The sequence below is a fragment of the Anabrus simplex genome, chromosome 1 (assembly GCF_040414725.1).
Source record: "Anabrus simplex isolate iqAnaSimp1 chromosome 1, ASM4041472v1, whole genome shotgun sequence".
NCBI classification, from domain to species: domain Eukaryota; kingdom Metazoa; phylum Arthropoda; class Insecta; order Orthoptera; family Tettigoniidae; genus Anabrus; species Anabrus simplex.
In genome coordinates this window covers 553,508,186-553,524,370 of record NC_090265.1, presented here as the reverse complement: position 1 = coordinate 553,524,370, position 16,185 = coordinate 553,508,186, and the positions used below count along the sequence as shown (strand labels likewise).

The 16,185-nt window shown below is 41.0% G+C and overlaps 1 protein-coding gene across 1 annotated transcript in view; it reads right to left on the bottom strand.

The window, feature by feature from the left end:
• The window catches only part of LOC136877163 (neuroendocrine convertase 2), a 579,705-nt gene that overhangs the window by 557,476 nt on the left and 6,044 nt on the right, over positions 1-16,185 (bottom strand). The window contains exons 2-3 of the mRNA XM_068228426.1: positions 3,743-3,765; positions 2,713-2,817 (exon numbers count right to left, since the gene is read on the bottom strand). Coding sequence (XP_068084527.1) covers positions 2,713-2,817; positions 3,743-3,765 — 128 coding nt within the window. The remainder of the gene's footprint in view (positions 1-2,712; positions 2,818-3,742; positions 3,766-16,185) is intronic.

Here is a 16,185-nt window from a genome sequence, read left to right as displayed (position 1 = left end):
TGGATACTCGCCGCACTTAGGCGACTGCAGCTATCGAGCTCGGTCGTCTAATTCCTATGCGTATGCGCATTTAAGTATTCAACTCATTAGAAGACACCCACTATTGAACAGTTTTCGATTTGCTCCATGCTGATTATGTTTACTGCGTAATCAAGAATACAGTTTGATGGTTGCATCACTGACTACACAGTGTACGTGATTAACGTCTTTTATTGTGTTCCCTGTGACATATTCCCTTTGTAATGACCCCCACACCGAACAAATTACCATTATATTTGAACAGTACCTAATGACAAAAAGAAATGTCAGCTATCAATATTTGTGTCAATAACAAAATTAACTATCCCTTCTAAAATTAGTGAATTCAGTAGTAATAATAATAATAATAATAATAATAATTTGCTTAACGTCCCTTGAATTGCTTTTAGTTTTAAGGGGTTCTATTATATAATATCAGAGAATACTTTCACTATTATTATTATTATTATTATTATTATTATTATTATTATTATTATTATTATTATTATTATTATCCCTATATTTCTATGTGATGAAACGTTCCGTATCTTGATATGCTTTATTCTATCCATTGTGGCAACCCGTAATTGCGAGAAGTCGTTGATCCGTTCAATAAATATACATATTATCATAAAATATTTCATATATTTCTGACACTTTTCAGCTTTGTTCTTGTTGATTTTGTTTTTGTCAGAGATATCTGAGGCTACTCTTTGGACAGAACATGGTCATTGACGCTAACTAAGGTATCGCTACGACATAGGCCTGCTTCTAAGGATGACTTAATAAACCATAACAAGATCTTTCTAATATATCCGAAAGGGCAATTTTATCATGTTCCCTTTTTATTTGTGTCAACGTCATATTTATGAAGCCTTTGCTGGCGAGCCGTAGTATTTTCAGTGGTCTTTTGGTATGGGCTAAAAGAATTTTTTTACCTTCATCAACCTATCTCACTCCTAATTGACTTTGACATTATCAAAGTAACTGAGGCATGAGGAATACTAGTATTGCCATTGCTCATGCAGCCAGTCGCTGCTATGAATGGCGTGAAAATGTTGCGTACATTTCAGTGGACTTGGCAGACTTACATGTTATGGCACCTTCTTGCCCAGCGAGGAAAGGAACGGGATATTATTGTAATCCTCATTTCTCTAGAACAAACCATCAGTTCCACCTAGGCTACTTATGACAGCTGATGGAGGATTTGTTGATGTTCCAACCGGCCTTTGGGCTGAGTACTCAACGGAAGTCACATTTACGTTAACCCATCAAAGCAAGTAAAATTCAAATGAATTTTGCATTATATTTAATCACTTATAGAAAGAAATCACTCTACAAATCACTAAAATGTCTGGCTGAGTGGTTCAGATAGTAAGGCGTTGGATTTCAGTGCTCAGGTTAGAGTATTTGAGGGTGTCAAGCCTTGTGTCAGTAAAATTATCTGCAAGTAAAAGAATTCTTGCAGGACAAAAATACAGTGTCTCCGCACAAGTTAATTTCAAAGACGTCCTCAGTCGATAAAAGCACCAAGATTAGTTTTTAATATTTCAGACAGAGATGCATTATAAATAACTCAGTTCTGACGTACGCCTACGTAAATATTTAAAATTGGTCAGTCAGTTGCTTTACAGTGCGTAAGCATTTATATCGATACCTTCTCCCATCCCATAGTTCTCAAACTTCTTGAACCCAGTGAGTTGTGCGTGAGGTTAGGAGCGTGCAGCTGTGAGCTTGCGTTCGGGAGATAGTGAATTCCAATCCCACTGTCGGCAGCCGTGAAGACGATTTTCCGTGGTATCCCATTTTCACACCAAGAAAATGCTTGGGCTGTACCTTAATTAAGGCCGCGGTCGCTTCCTGACCACTCCTAGCCCTTTCCGATCTCACTGTCGCCTTAAGACCTCTATGTGTCAGTGCGACGTAAAACAACTTGTTGGAAAAAATTCCATCATTTTCTACCGATTCAGGATAAGATATGCGCAACTTTCAATTATAAACTTTATTTCTAGGCAACGTGCTGTACTTATTGACATAGTACCGTTCTATGTTCTTGAATGTCGCATCAGTTATTTACAATGTTGTCACATCTGTCTCGGTTTCAACAGAACAACCCTTACAATTGATTTCCAAGAACTGAAGAATTAGAACTACTATTTGGTCTTCAGGATATACAGAGTGGTCATGTAGCCCCTTGTAATTTAATTGTATGAAACTCGTCGTTTTCAGATAATCTAAAAATATCGATATCTGTTCCTATACAGTTTTGGAACAAAGATATTTATGGGTTTAAGCTTGGCAGTAGAGACGGAATCATTTGTGCCAATGATAATTCAATTATAGAAATTGTAGTAAATGCATGAAACAATCACAGCTGCGAACAACAGGTCATCACAAGAAGCAGTATAATTATCCGATCGCATCGTCACCATAAAATCTATCTTTTGTCAGTGCGACGTAAAGCCAATTGTAAATAATGAAAGAAAACTTTCGTCTGCCTTCCGAAACGACACCACGTTTAAACCACTGGGTGAATTTTCATGATTTTCTTTTTTTGCATAAGTATTCTCAAAGAAACTATTACACTGCTAACCATGTGATGATTCTTCAGAAAATGAACCTGTTTGAATTTCATGGCCAGACTGTTGGTTGCCATGTGTTCATGGTAAATGGTAAGTAAATATTATGGCTCACCAGGGGGTCCACTTTCAGTCTCCTCGTGTGTGGTACACTCCTCTTGCTCCGGGCGTGTGGTAGCGCGCGGTGAAGAAAATGGAACTCAGCTGGGGAACCAAGGACCTGTAACAGAATTACAAGACAGGGTTAATATATACAACGTTTGAGACATCAGTGTTGCATGAGAATTCAGATGTGTTCCTACATAGTGACTGTTCCACACTGTTTTGGGGGGAAAATCAGCAATTGAAAAATCCACAGCCTGTTTCCCGTCATTCGATCGGGTGGGGAATGGAATGAATAAAGCCCCCATCTAGCGGCTAGGATAGGAAATGTGCCTGCTGCCAAAACCTGTCGCACTCTTCTGTGGCAATGATTAATGACTGACAGATGAAATGAAATGATAATGAAGGGTGTTTGGAATGAAAGATAACAGAGGAAACCGCAGTAGCCTACCCGGAGGAAAACCTGCCCCGCCTCCGCTTTGTCCAGCTCAAATCTCATATGAAGTGACCGAGATTTGAACCACAGAATCCAGCGGCGAGAGGCTGGCGCGCTTCCGTCTGCCTCACGGAGGCTTGATAAAACAACCAATATTCATTTCAATATAACACACCCTTGAACCACTGTAATAGTTCCTGATGATACAATTCTCATTTGATTCTCTTTGAGCTCTCATATATTATTTGGAAAACTATTGATGTCGGAATAAACCAAAACTATTTCTTTATATAAAAATTAATTGTTCACACATGGTTCATTTTGAGTTTATAACTCCCTTTCACGTGACACTGCGCCCGGTATTTAAAGAGCTCTCTCTCCGACTGCCTAATTGGACCAGGCCCTTAATGTAGGCCGACGAGGGTCTGAACGACGCAGTTTACCCATTTACGCTTCGGAAATTCCTACTTCCAACATGGTGACATCGGCTGTTAAAGCAACAGTTCTCATAGTACTTTCTTTATATACTCTATTTCCTTGCCGGGCTGAGTAGTTCAGGCGGTGGATATTTGGCCTTCTGAGACAAACTTGCCAGATTCTATCTTACCTGTCCGGTGATGTTTGAAAGTGCTGAAATACGTAATATGTAAAACATATATCTTTATACCCACCTTAGTACATACCATCGGCTAGGTAATGAAGGCAACAAGCCACTACTTCCCTCTATGTCTAAATTTACAATCCATTAAATCTACTCTGTAGCATCCCACACATGCGCGGATATCCAGCACCACATGTAAGATGCTACCTTAACAACAATCTACACTAACATCCTAACTAGATTATTCTACTGCCTAAAACTAAATTAAAAGAACTGGATGGTTGTGGTATCTTCCCTGATAAGGAAAACTTCCCGTCCAACCCGTCGACACCACTACCAGCCCCGTCTCATGTGGTCAGATGTCGCACCCACAGGTAACTAGCTGACAATGTGTTTCCTCCCATTATTTGCATAGCAGATCACACGAGGCGGAAGCCAGTCCATCATGTCACCCGTCACATTCTTATCTTCTGTCCAGCCTGTTGTATACCAGTCACCTTTATTTCACATTGCCAGCACCCATCCTTGCTTCTCCTTGCTGAAATATGTCATAGTCTTGTCGATAGAATTACTGATACGTAAAAGAACTCCTGCAGGAGAAAATTCCAGCACCTCGGAGTTTCCCAAAGCATAAAACATGTACTTAGATGGACGTAAAACTATTATTATTATTATTATTATTATTATTATTATTATTATTATTATTATTATTATTATTATTATTATTATTATTATCAGATTACTCCTGTGGTTTATTGAACAATACCTCATACTACGTAAATATTTCTTCTGTCAATGAACTGAGTCGTGCAGATCCGTCTGTATTATGGACACACCTTATCTTATCATTCTCTCTGTACAGGGTGGTCGGATTCAAAGTGACCCGGGTATATGAGCGTTAGAGGGTTGGCCACATTGATACATAATTTGAAAGAAACAATTAGATATCTCGCGCCGTTGTCATTTTATCAACTGCTGAAGTTAGCCAACCAGATCGCCCGATCGCTTTCCGGGTGAATTCAAGTAGGCTTTGCGAGGTGCTGTTGTTAAATCTGCACGTGGCCTAAGATCGGCTTGAAGAGCATCAATGTAAGAATGCTTGTGTTGCAATATCCCTCTTTCTTAGCATTAATCCCGACTTGCAGGGTCTGCTGCTTTGCTACATCTCCTCCATTTTTGTCTGTCGTTGACATCTTCTGGTGTTAAGCCAACACTGTGCATGTCTGCCCTGATGTTGTCAGTCCATCTCTTTGCCGGTCTTCCTCGTGGTCTTGTTCCCTCTGGGTTGATGTGGAGCGCTGTTTTGGCAACGCAGTCGTCCTGTTTTCTCATGACGTGGCCGTACCAGCGGAGACGGACTTCCCTCACCTTGTCTATGATGGGCGCGACACCAAACCTTTGTCGGACGTCCGTGTTCCTTGTGTGGTCACATCGGGTCAGCCCCATGGACCATCGAAGCATCTTCATCTCCATGGTTGTCAGCATTTGCTCCTGTTGTTTCGTCATGGGGCGACATTCAGTCCCATAGATCGCTGCTGGCCGTACCACACTCTTATAAACTTTTGCCTTTAGATATTGAGGCATCTTTTTATCACAGAGGACTCCAGTGACCTGTCTCCACTTGAGCCAAGCTGCATTTACCCTCATCCGAGTATCAGGAGTGGTGTCACAGTTTGAGGTGACGACGGATCCCAAGTACTTAAATTGCATGGTCTTCTGCAGGTCTTCTTCACTGATACTTATGGTACCTCTGGTTTGGTGGCCACATTCCAGGTATTCTGTCTTCTGGATATTGAGGTGCAGTCCATTTTCAGCCAGTCTGTCCTTCCACGTTTGAACCTGATGCTGGAGTTCAGGACGGGTTTCTTGTGCAAGTACCACATCATCGGCATAAAGAAGGGTCCAGGGATGTGAAGTCTGTATGTCAGCTGTTGCCGTATCCATGCAGAGGATGAATAGCAATATAGCAGCCAAAATTGTCATCGGTGCCGAAAGTTCGGTACTAGTGGGGAATTTTAGCCTCGGCCAAATTTGGGCCTTGCACATTTGTTGGTAGTTTATGGTAACCTATGTTCCTGATCAGCGGATTTTTTCTTTCAGATAGCATTAAATTTCGCAGCTGTCTTGTGTATCCTGCTATGAATGGTGGGAAGCTGGAACCGTTCATAAAGGACGTCGTTCCTTTCGTACCACCGGGCACCTGTTAATCGGTGCAGTGCACTTTAAAAGGTGTGTCTTTGCTGCGGTACCCCATATAGCGCTGGTATACTCGAGTATCGGTCTGATCATCAATTTGTAGAGCAGGAGACGGTTTTCTATCATTATCCCATTGTCGGCTCCTAATCATCGTAAATAATTCAAATAGACGCACACTTCCCTGCGTAGTGATACAAGAATATGATCTCCGAACGTAATCATCTGTTTAGGGTGACACCTAAATATTTTATTTCCTTAGTCCACCTGGTGGGTTGACCGAAAATCATCAGGGGCTGTGGGTTGTGGGAGTTGCAATGTTAGTCCAATTCCACTGTACGCATGCCACATGGCAGATTAACGAACATATACGTAAATGACCGATCGCCTATCATCTACCAATACGGAGAAATCAGCATCAAACATACCGTGGGCTGCAGCCAGTGACACCGTAGCGTACTTGGCTAAGATGCGATTCTGTCAGCTTGGAGATCCGTGTTCAAATTCCTCCATTGGCGAAGATGTTTTCCTTCGATTGATGCGCTCAAGCCTTTCAGAACGACGTCAGGTCTAAACGCCAGGGTGGAACGCCATGAAACTTTGCACGAATATTCCCTGAGAGAAATGTTATATGGCTCGATATGTTTTATGTCAAAGTTCTGCTGGAACATTGTCCTTATACTTGAGGAATCGTGAATCTATGACAGGCAATGGAAAGGGATAGCGACTATCTACTGCTCCTCTGATAGAGGTCTGTTAAAGGATTTCTTCTTTTTTTACGTCGCACTGACACAGTGTTATTATTATTATTATTATTATTATTATTATTATTATTATTATTATTATTACTTATCGGGCTCCATGGCTAAATTGTTAGCGTGCTGACCTTTGGTCACAGGGTCCCGGGTTCGATTCCCAGCAGAGTCTGGATTTTAAACCATCATTGGTTAATTCCTTTGGCACGGGGACTGGGTGTATGTTTCGTCTTCATCATTTCATTCTCATCACGACACGCAGGTCGCCTACAGGATGCAAATAAAAAGACCTGCACGAGGCCTCTCCGAAAGCACCACACGCCATTTCATTACATGTAAAATGGGTTTTCCTGACAACATCGCCGAGCCTAAGTCTGACTTCGGTTGAACTGAAATACACATTGGATAGTCAGTTCTCTACAATTTTTTTTTACTAGTGATTAATGATAGCCACAGTAAAAGCTGAATGGGAACATATGTACCAAGCCCTTGTCACATAAATAAATAAATAAATAAATAAATAAATGCATGCATACATACATACATATTTCATTTTTTTACGTCGCACCGACACAGTATTATTAATAATAATAAGAAGAAGAAGAAGAAGAAGAAGACTTATCCGGCACCATGGCTAAATTGTTAGCGTGCTGGTACCCAGATGGATGGCTGTTGAGAGGGAAATGATTCATAAAATGGAGAAATTCATATATCTGAGGGAGTGGATAGACAAGAACCTGTGAGAAAGAGAGGCACTGTTATAGAGAATCTACAAGATGAGCTTGGCATATGAACTAACTCTGAACATTTACAACAAGAAGAAGATATCTATCATTGCAAATCTCGGACACAACTATGCAGAGATCCACGCAGAGGCTTTAAATACATCTGAACGTTTGAACCTGATAAAAAAAAAGGATTGGTCAAGAAGTTGGAACAGGAGAAAGGTTCTGATGGAAATAATGAGACCAAAAAGAACAGAGGACCTCAAGATGGAAAGGATCTCAGATACCACCTGGAAGAATGAACTTGGGTAGACTGACCAATCAGATAATAAGGTTTTTGAGATCAGGAAAACTACAGTGCCTTGGCATCAGGATGTGAAGAAGGACTTGGAATAAATGGTAATACTAGTAACAGAAATGAGTAATAGGGGTGCTAACAAGTCGAATATCAAGACCACCAAGAATTTTCAAAAAAAACTTACATCCCATACCCAAGCACCTTGGAGAGAAAGAGAGGAGGAGATTGCAGAAGGAAAGGATGAAGAAGTACTGGACGAGGATCAAAGCCCAGAAACAGATGAAACTAAAGTCGGATTAACGTGGTCCATGTTTACGTATGTTACTGATATAATTTATTGTGAGCTAACTTACCTGGCTGGTCGCCTGACAACACGGATGGCTAATTAATGTATAACATAGTTATGTTTCACTACGTTTGGTAATTTTCAGAACATTGTACGTCACTAAATACTTGCCCTAACTGTTCCAAATGTACAGCGCTGGTTCTGTTATGTCGGACATAAGATTCTCTTCTCATTAATATACGCACCATGGTCGGAGTTCACATTCAAAATTCGATATGAAGAAAATTAAGAAATTCTGACATATTCGACCCGACATATCTTTGTCCATAAAGGTTTTAGTGTAATAATTCGCCCCTTAAAACAGCAACCATCAATATCAAGAAAATAAACACCTCCATCGTCAAATTTGGTCTCTTTTAGTTGCAGCTACTCCAAGCAAACGTGAACGTTGCACTCTAGGATTAAGTTAGGTTCTATGGCCGATTGAGCATTGTCTTAGCCTTCGAGTATCGGGTTCGAATTCCAGCTACGTTCTACGTTCTGGAAAATTAATCGTAAACGGTTAATTCCCTTAACTCGGGTGTTCGTTGTTTGTACTATTCTCAATATTCCTGCAACTCATACAACACTATCCTCCACTTAATAATACGTGGTTTCCCACGAGCAACAGATGTCGTTTATCGTATTTGAAGGGTCAGTCTTACAAGGGCCGCTTCTAGCTGTTGTCATTATTATCATTTATTATCATTATTATTATTATTCATTAGGACCACTAAAAACCTCGAGATCTCAACTGCTTGTCTTCTTACGGGCCCACCAGGTTTTCATCCTTTTGGAGTATACCTTCTTCCATGCATCAGAATGGACATGCTTCAGTTGAGTTGAGACTTCTTGATGAAAATCCACAGCCTGTTTCCTGTCATCCGACTGGGTCAGGAAGGGAATGAATGAAGCTCCATCTAGCGGCGAGGATAGGAATTGTGCCGGCTGTCAAAGCCTGTCGCACTCCTCTGGGGCAATGATTAATTAATGACAGATGAAATGATATTGGAGAGTGTTGCTGGAATGAAATATGACAGGGGAAAACCGAAGTACCCGGAGAAAAGCCTGTCCCGCATCCGCTTTGTCCAGCACAAATCTCACATGGAGTGACCGGGATTTGAACCACAGAACCCAGCGGTGAGAGGCTGGCGCACTGCTGCCTGAGCCACGGAGGCTCGAATTCTTGATGAAACTGTCTGAGTTTGTGTTTGAGTGGTTGTCGGAGTTGAATGTCTGTTTTTATGATTCCATACTTTAAAATATGCTTGTGGATCTCCACCAACCAAGTAAGAATCGTTTTCAGACTTCTGAAGTAGGATAAGGAACGTTTAGAGATTCCTTCGGCTGGTATTCTTCTTCTTCTTAATCTTCTTTATATTATCATTATTATTATTATTATTATTATTATTATTATTATTATTATTATTATTATTATTGCCAAAAATAAGCTTCTTTTCAATAAATATTTGATAATCTCCAATACCGTGAAGTCGTTTTCCTGAAAACGGACTTACAATCTTGTGTGTACTCGTTCCCCTTCCGGCAAGTAGGCTAACTTAGTTCTTGCTACACGGCCCTAAAGCTGCGTAACATTTCGCACTGACACCCAGTCCATAAAGTGAAGTAAGAGTTTGATCCTACTGTTTTAGACAAGGGAGGTACCTGTAGGTGATCCCATCTCGTCTTGGAAATAAATCGTGTGACGTAGAAACTTACTGTGAATGTAAATTACGTCACGCCGCGCACATCTGCTTCAGATGTCTCTAGCAGCCAGTGACAGGTTATTGTCTCACAAGTGAAGCAGGAGACGTCTCCAATTATTTTCGGAGCTATCATCACGTCGTACACAGATCTTGTTTGCTACACCAATTGTACCCTGTGCTGTCACATCGTCAGATCTTTATCTGTGTTCTGTGCTCTACCCACTACGCTTCTTATATATTTAAATATGAGCTCTATTAATACTTTAAGTAACATATTTCGAAGTTCACCTTTCAACATGAGGAAGAAGTTGCCTCTTTCACATACTAGCCACTATTGCTTTCCTATCTTCCAGACGTAACTAACCGTTTCATGTTAACTTCATACTTGCAATCACGATTCTAATAGCGTTTATTTATTTTTCTTACACTTTTAGTTCAGTTAATTATACTTATGTTCGGTTGAGTGACTCAGACTGTAGATCGCTGGCCTTCTGAACCCAAGTTAGTGGGTTCGAACTTGGCTGAGTCCGGTGCTATTTGAATTTGCTCAAATAAGACAACCTCGTGTCGGTAGGTTTACAGGCTCGTAAAATAACTCCTTCGGGACAAAATTCCGGTTCCTCAGGGTCTCCAAGAACCATATAAAGTAGTTAGTGGGACGGATAATGTTAATGGGTTTTACATTCCACTAATTTGACGGTTTTCGGGGACGACGAGGTGCTAGAATTTAGTCCCACAGGAGTTCTTATACGTGCCAGTTTAGAGCAGAATAGAATAGAGTTCACCCATCCCCTAGTTCGGGATCGCTGGAACTAGGGAGAGAGCACCCTTTGATTGCAATAAGTTTGATACATGGATTACATTTTCGTCTTATAATTATTTGACTATTACTACACTAAATATAACGGATTTATTGTCTAGGAAAACACGCATCTTCCCTTTCCTTAGCCTATTGAATGCTTAATTTTTGTGTCGCAAGTTTTTTGGAGCATCCTACCATTAGCAACATGCCTTACTTAACGGCTGAATTATGATTAGAAGATAATGACGTGACAATACAACAATTTATTTATTACTGCATTTGGTGTTACATTTAACCTACTAGTAATTATATTCATTATTCCAGGACACGCAGGCCTCTTATCCACCTTATCCCTCATTATTCTCATTTGTATTGTTTTGATATTTTGAAATTTCATTTTTCCACATAGTCTACTTTAAAAATGGTATTCTTCGCACTGCAATTCACTCTTTATTTAATAGCTTAGCAATTGTATATAATTGTCTCCCTTTCTATTTTTATTTTATACCGAGCTCGATAGCTGCAGTCGCTTAAGTGCGGCCAGTATCCAGTATTCGGGAGATAGTAGGTTCGAACCCCACTGTCGGCAGCCCTGAAGATGGTTTTCCGTGGTTTCCCATTTTCACACCAGGCAAGTGCTGGGGCTGTACCTTAATTAAGGACACGGCCGCTTCCTTCCACTTCCTAGCCCTTCCCTGTCCCATCGTCGCCATAAGACCTATCTGAGTCGGTGCGACGTAAAGCCAGCAGCAAAAAAAAATTATTTTATCTGTACTTCCATGCTTCAGTTGCCCTACAAACTCTTAATAGATGCGCCTCTTCAATTTCTTCTCCACGTAGTAGACACTGATTTTCGTTATTTCTCTCTCCCCTCTCTCTCTCTCTCTCTCTCTCTCTCTCTCTCTCTCATTTCTATTGGCCACCACAGCATTATTCTAACTATACTGCTAATAATAAGAGTTGGTGTCTGACATTTCTTAGAGGGAGGTCCGTTTACTGCCTGCCGAGGCGGGATAAAGGGAGTGGCTGTGTGGTTGCCATGGAAACGAGGGTGGGGCGACTGCGGTTGCCATGGAGATAACACTTCAGGGCAGCTCGTCTTGCTGGGAGTTGCCAAACCTGTCACTGTCACTGATAAGAACCTGATTGTTTGTATAAGAGTGATCGCAAATGGGACGACACCGCCTGGCCAGGTAGTCTACAACAGATCACAGCGGCCAGAATGAAGGAGGGAACAAGTGAGCCGGAAGCGAGGGGTAAGAGTATGTAGAAAGGAATGCTGGAATGTGGCAACATTGTGAAATGGCACGTGCAGTGCTCCTCCCTCCAACCTTACCTGTCAGACACCAACTCTTATTATTAGCAGTATAGTACTAAAATGTTTTCATTCCTCCCCTGAAGGGGGAGGCGGGCCTCTTTAGACGGTGACGCCGTCTCTCAGGCCGGGAGATTTATTACGCTGTAGGAGATGCACGGAGAAGGTGAGGGGTTTGGCAGCCGTGGCCTATGCTAGGTACTGTCGCGACATTCGTATTAGTGCAGGAGAACAGAAAATCACGAAAAACCAATTTCAGGATAACTGACGGTTTGGGCCAGTCGTGAAGTCCAGTCCTGTACCGTCTACCGAATTTGTCCTAGCGGAGTGCAGAGCTGTTGGACCACGGACCAACCGTGGCCACTTGTGGGACGAGATCCACTCTGCATCCACCGACCTTCCTCTCACTTCTCTATTAGGAAGCTTTTCTCTCTTTATTGCCATATTGTGAGGAACGGTTAGTATATTTCAAAGGTCTGTTAGGGGTGTTAAATACATGGAAAATGAACGAAACCCAGAATGGTATGCTTAGAGATGTGGGGTACACTCTGCCTGCATTCGATGACCCAATAACAACAGGTGAAGTAGCAGACACTTTGAAAAGAACGTAAGCGGGGTTAATCAAGTGCTACAGGTGGAATCACTTATGAATTTTGGAAAAAGATAGGTAAAAACAGACAGATGCTTGATATAATAACTAGAATATTCAACAACATATTTGATGGTAGAAAAGTTCCAAGTTCTTGGCAAAAAGGAATTATATGTTCAGTAAACGAAAGGAAAGGGGAGCGGTGTAATACCAACAGCTGTAGGGATATTACCTTTCCGGATACACTTAGTAAGATTTATACCGGGATTGTGGCAAAAATAATTATGAAATGGGCAGCAGATTGCTCTATACTCTCAGCGTACCAGTCGGGACTTAGGAAAGAAATTAGAACCACAGATAATATATTTATAATTAAAACAATAATAGACAAATATTTAAAAAGAAAAGGAATGAGATTATGTATTACAGCGACAGATCTCCAATAATCTTTTCATTCAGTGAGCAGACAGGCTGTCATTGCGAAGCTGGCTAGAATATGGTTGTCAAATAAAATGTTCAGGGCCATAGAAGAACTATACACAGAGGTGATATGCACGATTAATGTAAAGAAAAACTTGGTAGCAGGAGAGATACACTCAAATATTGGACTTGAGCAGGGATGTAAATTATCACCAATATTGTTCATACTTTTCATTAATGATGTATTAGATAATCAAGGGAAGGAGGATAGAACAAGTCCGTGTATGAATAGTAAAGAAATTCTTGGCCTAGTTTCCGCGGACGGCATCCTTCTGCTCTCTCTAACACCAGGCGGTATGCAAAACAGCCTTAATAAAACTGCTGAATAATGCAGAATATGGAATCTGAAAATAAATATTAAGAAAACAAGAGTAATGATATGTAAAAAACTAAATTAAAGAAAAATAAAGAGGCTATAGATTATTAAGAACGGAACTAGGAGTTGTCAATAAAATATCTAGGAATTATATTTACATCGAATGGGAAGTGGAATGAGCAAATAAGACGTGCTAAAATGAAAGGGTTGGCCGCTTTATCCACCACAAGGTGTTTATAGCTGAAGATGCCTAAATACAGAATACAAGTTACATAAAAATATTTTAAATGCGCTAGTGACTTCAAGAGCATTGTATGGGGCAGAAATATGGGGCACTGAAGTAGAGAGGAAAAAGTAGATGTAATAAATTCTGAAAAATAATGATGGGGCTTCCAGATTGCACAGCCAATTATGGAGTTAGAAGACAATGTGAGGATATAAGCATTCAAGCAGGTATAGCTAGAAAAGTAATAACATATTGGTTAAGATTAAGAAGGGGAGGAGGGAGGGAAATACTGAATTTACCATACAAACAACATATGGAACACTTAAAGGATGATTACTGGCTAACGAAAGTGAAAAGGATGCTCGACACAATAGGAATGGGAAGCTACTGGGGTAAAGAAATTCAGTAAAAAAGTAATGGCTAGAGTGAAGGATGATGATAAACAGACGATTATGGCAGAATGTGGAACTAGAAGGGTATGGAATGACATTAGTTTTTTTTTTTTTTTTTTTTTTTTTTTGCTAGTTGCTTTACGTCGCACCGACACAGATAGGTCTTATGGCGACGATGGGACAGGAAAGGGCTAGGAGTGGGAAGGAAGCGGCCGTGGCCTTAATTAAAGTACAGCCCCAGCATTTGCCTGGCGTGAAAATGGGAAACCACGGAAAACCATTTTAGGGCTGCCTAGAGTGGGGTTCGAACCTACTATCTCCCGAGTACTGGATACTGGCCGCACTTAAGCGACTGCAGCTATCGGGCTCGGTAGTGACATTAGTAGACGAATAAGTTTGAGTGGTGTTTTTGAAAGTAGGAAAGATCACAATATGAAGATAAAGTTAGGTATAAAGAGAACAAACTGGGGCAAATATTCATTTAAAGGTAGGGGAGCTAGGGATTGGAATAATTTATCAAGGGATATGTTCAATAAATTTCCATATTCTTTGTAATAACTCAAGAAAAGGCTAGGAAAACAACAGATATGGAACCTGCCACCTGGGTGGCTGCGCAAAATGCAGATCAACGTCGATCGACTTTTTTAAATTGTAAGCCTAGTAAGCTTTTAATGGCATGAGCTTCTGCTACAATAATATATATTCGTATTGAGCAGATTGTTCCAATCAAAAGCCTATATTTGTGATCGGCTGCAATATCATAAACCTCCACTGATGAATGTATGAATGAGATTATATGAATTTACCCATACGATTATTCAAACTGAATTAAAGTAATTAGTTTGTACGCAGAATGCTGGAGAGTATTAAGTTACTGCTTTGTTTGCTTGTGCTATTGTGTTCTTGGTTAATTAAATTTGATGTCACATATTCCCCACACAGTAACACTGTCTGCTCTAGGATGCAATTACGGTTCGCTCTATATTCCGCTGGAGATTCGTTTCCCTTTTTATTCTCGTGATCCTCTGATAGATTTCGTCAAAACACAGTATCTCTCTCCGTACAGGCCCCTTGGAGGGGTGGAAGGTAACCTCGGCACGTGATGGAGTAGAGTAGTTAGCTCTACGCCCGTCCGCCTTTGCCCCAGGAATTAACCTGGTACTCATTTTTGGTGAAGGCTGAGTGAACCTCAGGGCCATGCGCACCTCCGGAAGTGGAAATCTCGTTTCTTAAATGTTACGACTTCCTGACGGTGATTCGAACCCACGTCTTTCCGGGCGAACCGAGCACGCCTTTACCGCCTCGGCCAGTCAGCAAAACATAGTATACGAATCTTAAATTGCAAACATAAAGTACATCGACACATTTAAAAGCCGCTGTCTAATAACCTAAGCACCACAGCTCGATTAAATAATATATTAGGAAAGATTTTGTCGTTATGTGTCCAAATCTAATTTCATCAACACTTTAACTGATTAATTATCTCTTTTTTTCATGTTGCTTTACGTCAAACCGACACAATTAGGTCTTATGGAGACAATGGGACAGGAAATGACTAGGACTGGGAAGGAAGCGTCCGTGTCCTTAATTAAGGTTCAGCTCCAGGATTTGCCAAATGTGAATATGGGAAACCACGGAAAACCATTTTAGGGCTGCCGACAATAGGGTTCGAACCCGCTATCTCCCGAATACTGGATACTAGCCGCACTTAAGCGACTACAGCTATCGAGATCGGTACTGGTTAATTCAAATAAAAGTTAGAAATAATACTATAGAGTAGGATCTGATATTCAAAATGCCTCGTTTTCAAAGACACCATTTTACAGCATCATCAGACCTCACACAGCAGTCATCGCTTAGTTACCGTGTTTCGTGTTCGTATACTGATGAAACCGTCAGTACAGTCATGTACAGGATGTCTGTCCGTTTCCAGAAGTCTAATTTCGTGGACTGGAATAATGATTGGACGGCATACTCTTCTCATTTCCAACAGTCGCACTCGGACTACCCTCCGAGTCGTTCAAGAGGTCCTGGAGGTCGTTGTTAGTCCCTGCACACTTGATGCTCAGGATCACGTCCTACTAGAAGAATACCATCCGATACTTCTAGTAGATGGCCACGGAAGGCCCCATTGTCATTATCTTCGTGGATGCGACATCAGCCGAATGAACTAGCCAGTACAACTGACATGAACGCAATCGAGCATTGCGCAACATGCTGAAAGTGGTAATTTTGCGGTGCGATATCTCACGTGCTACTACCTGAACCTAAAATCATGATAGAAATAGGCCAAGGTACTGCACTAAAGGTGTTCGCTGGCGCTGCTG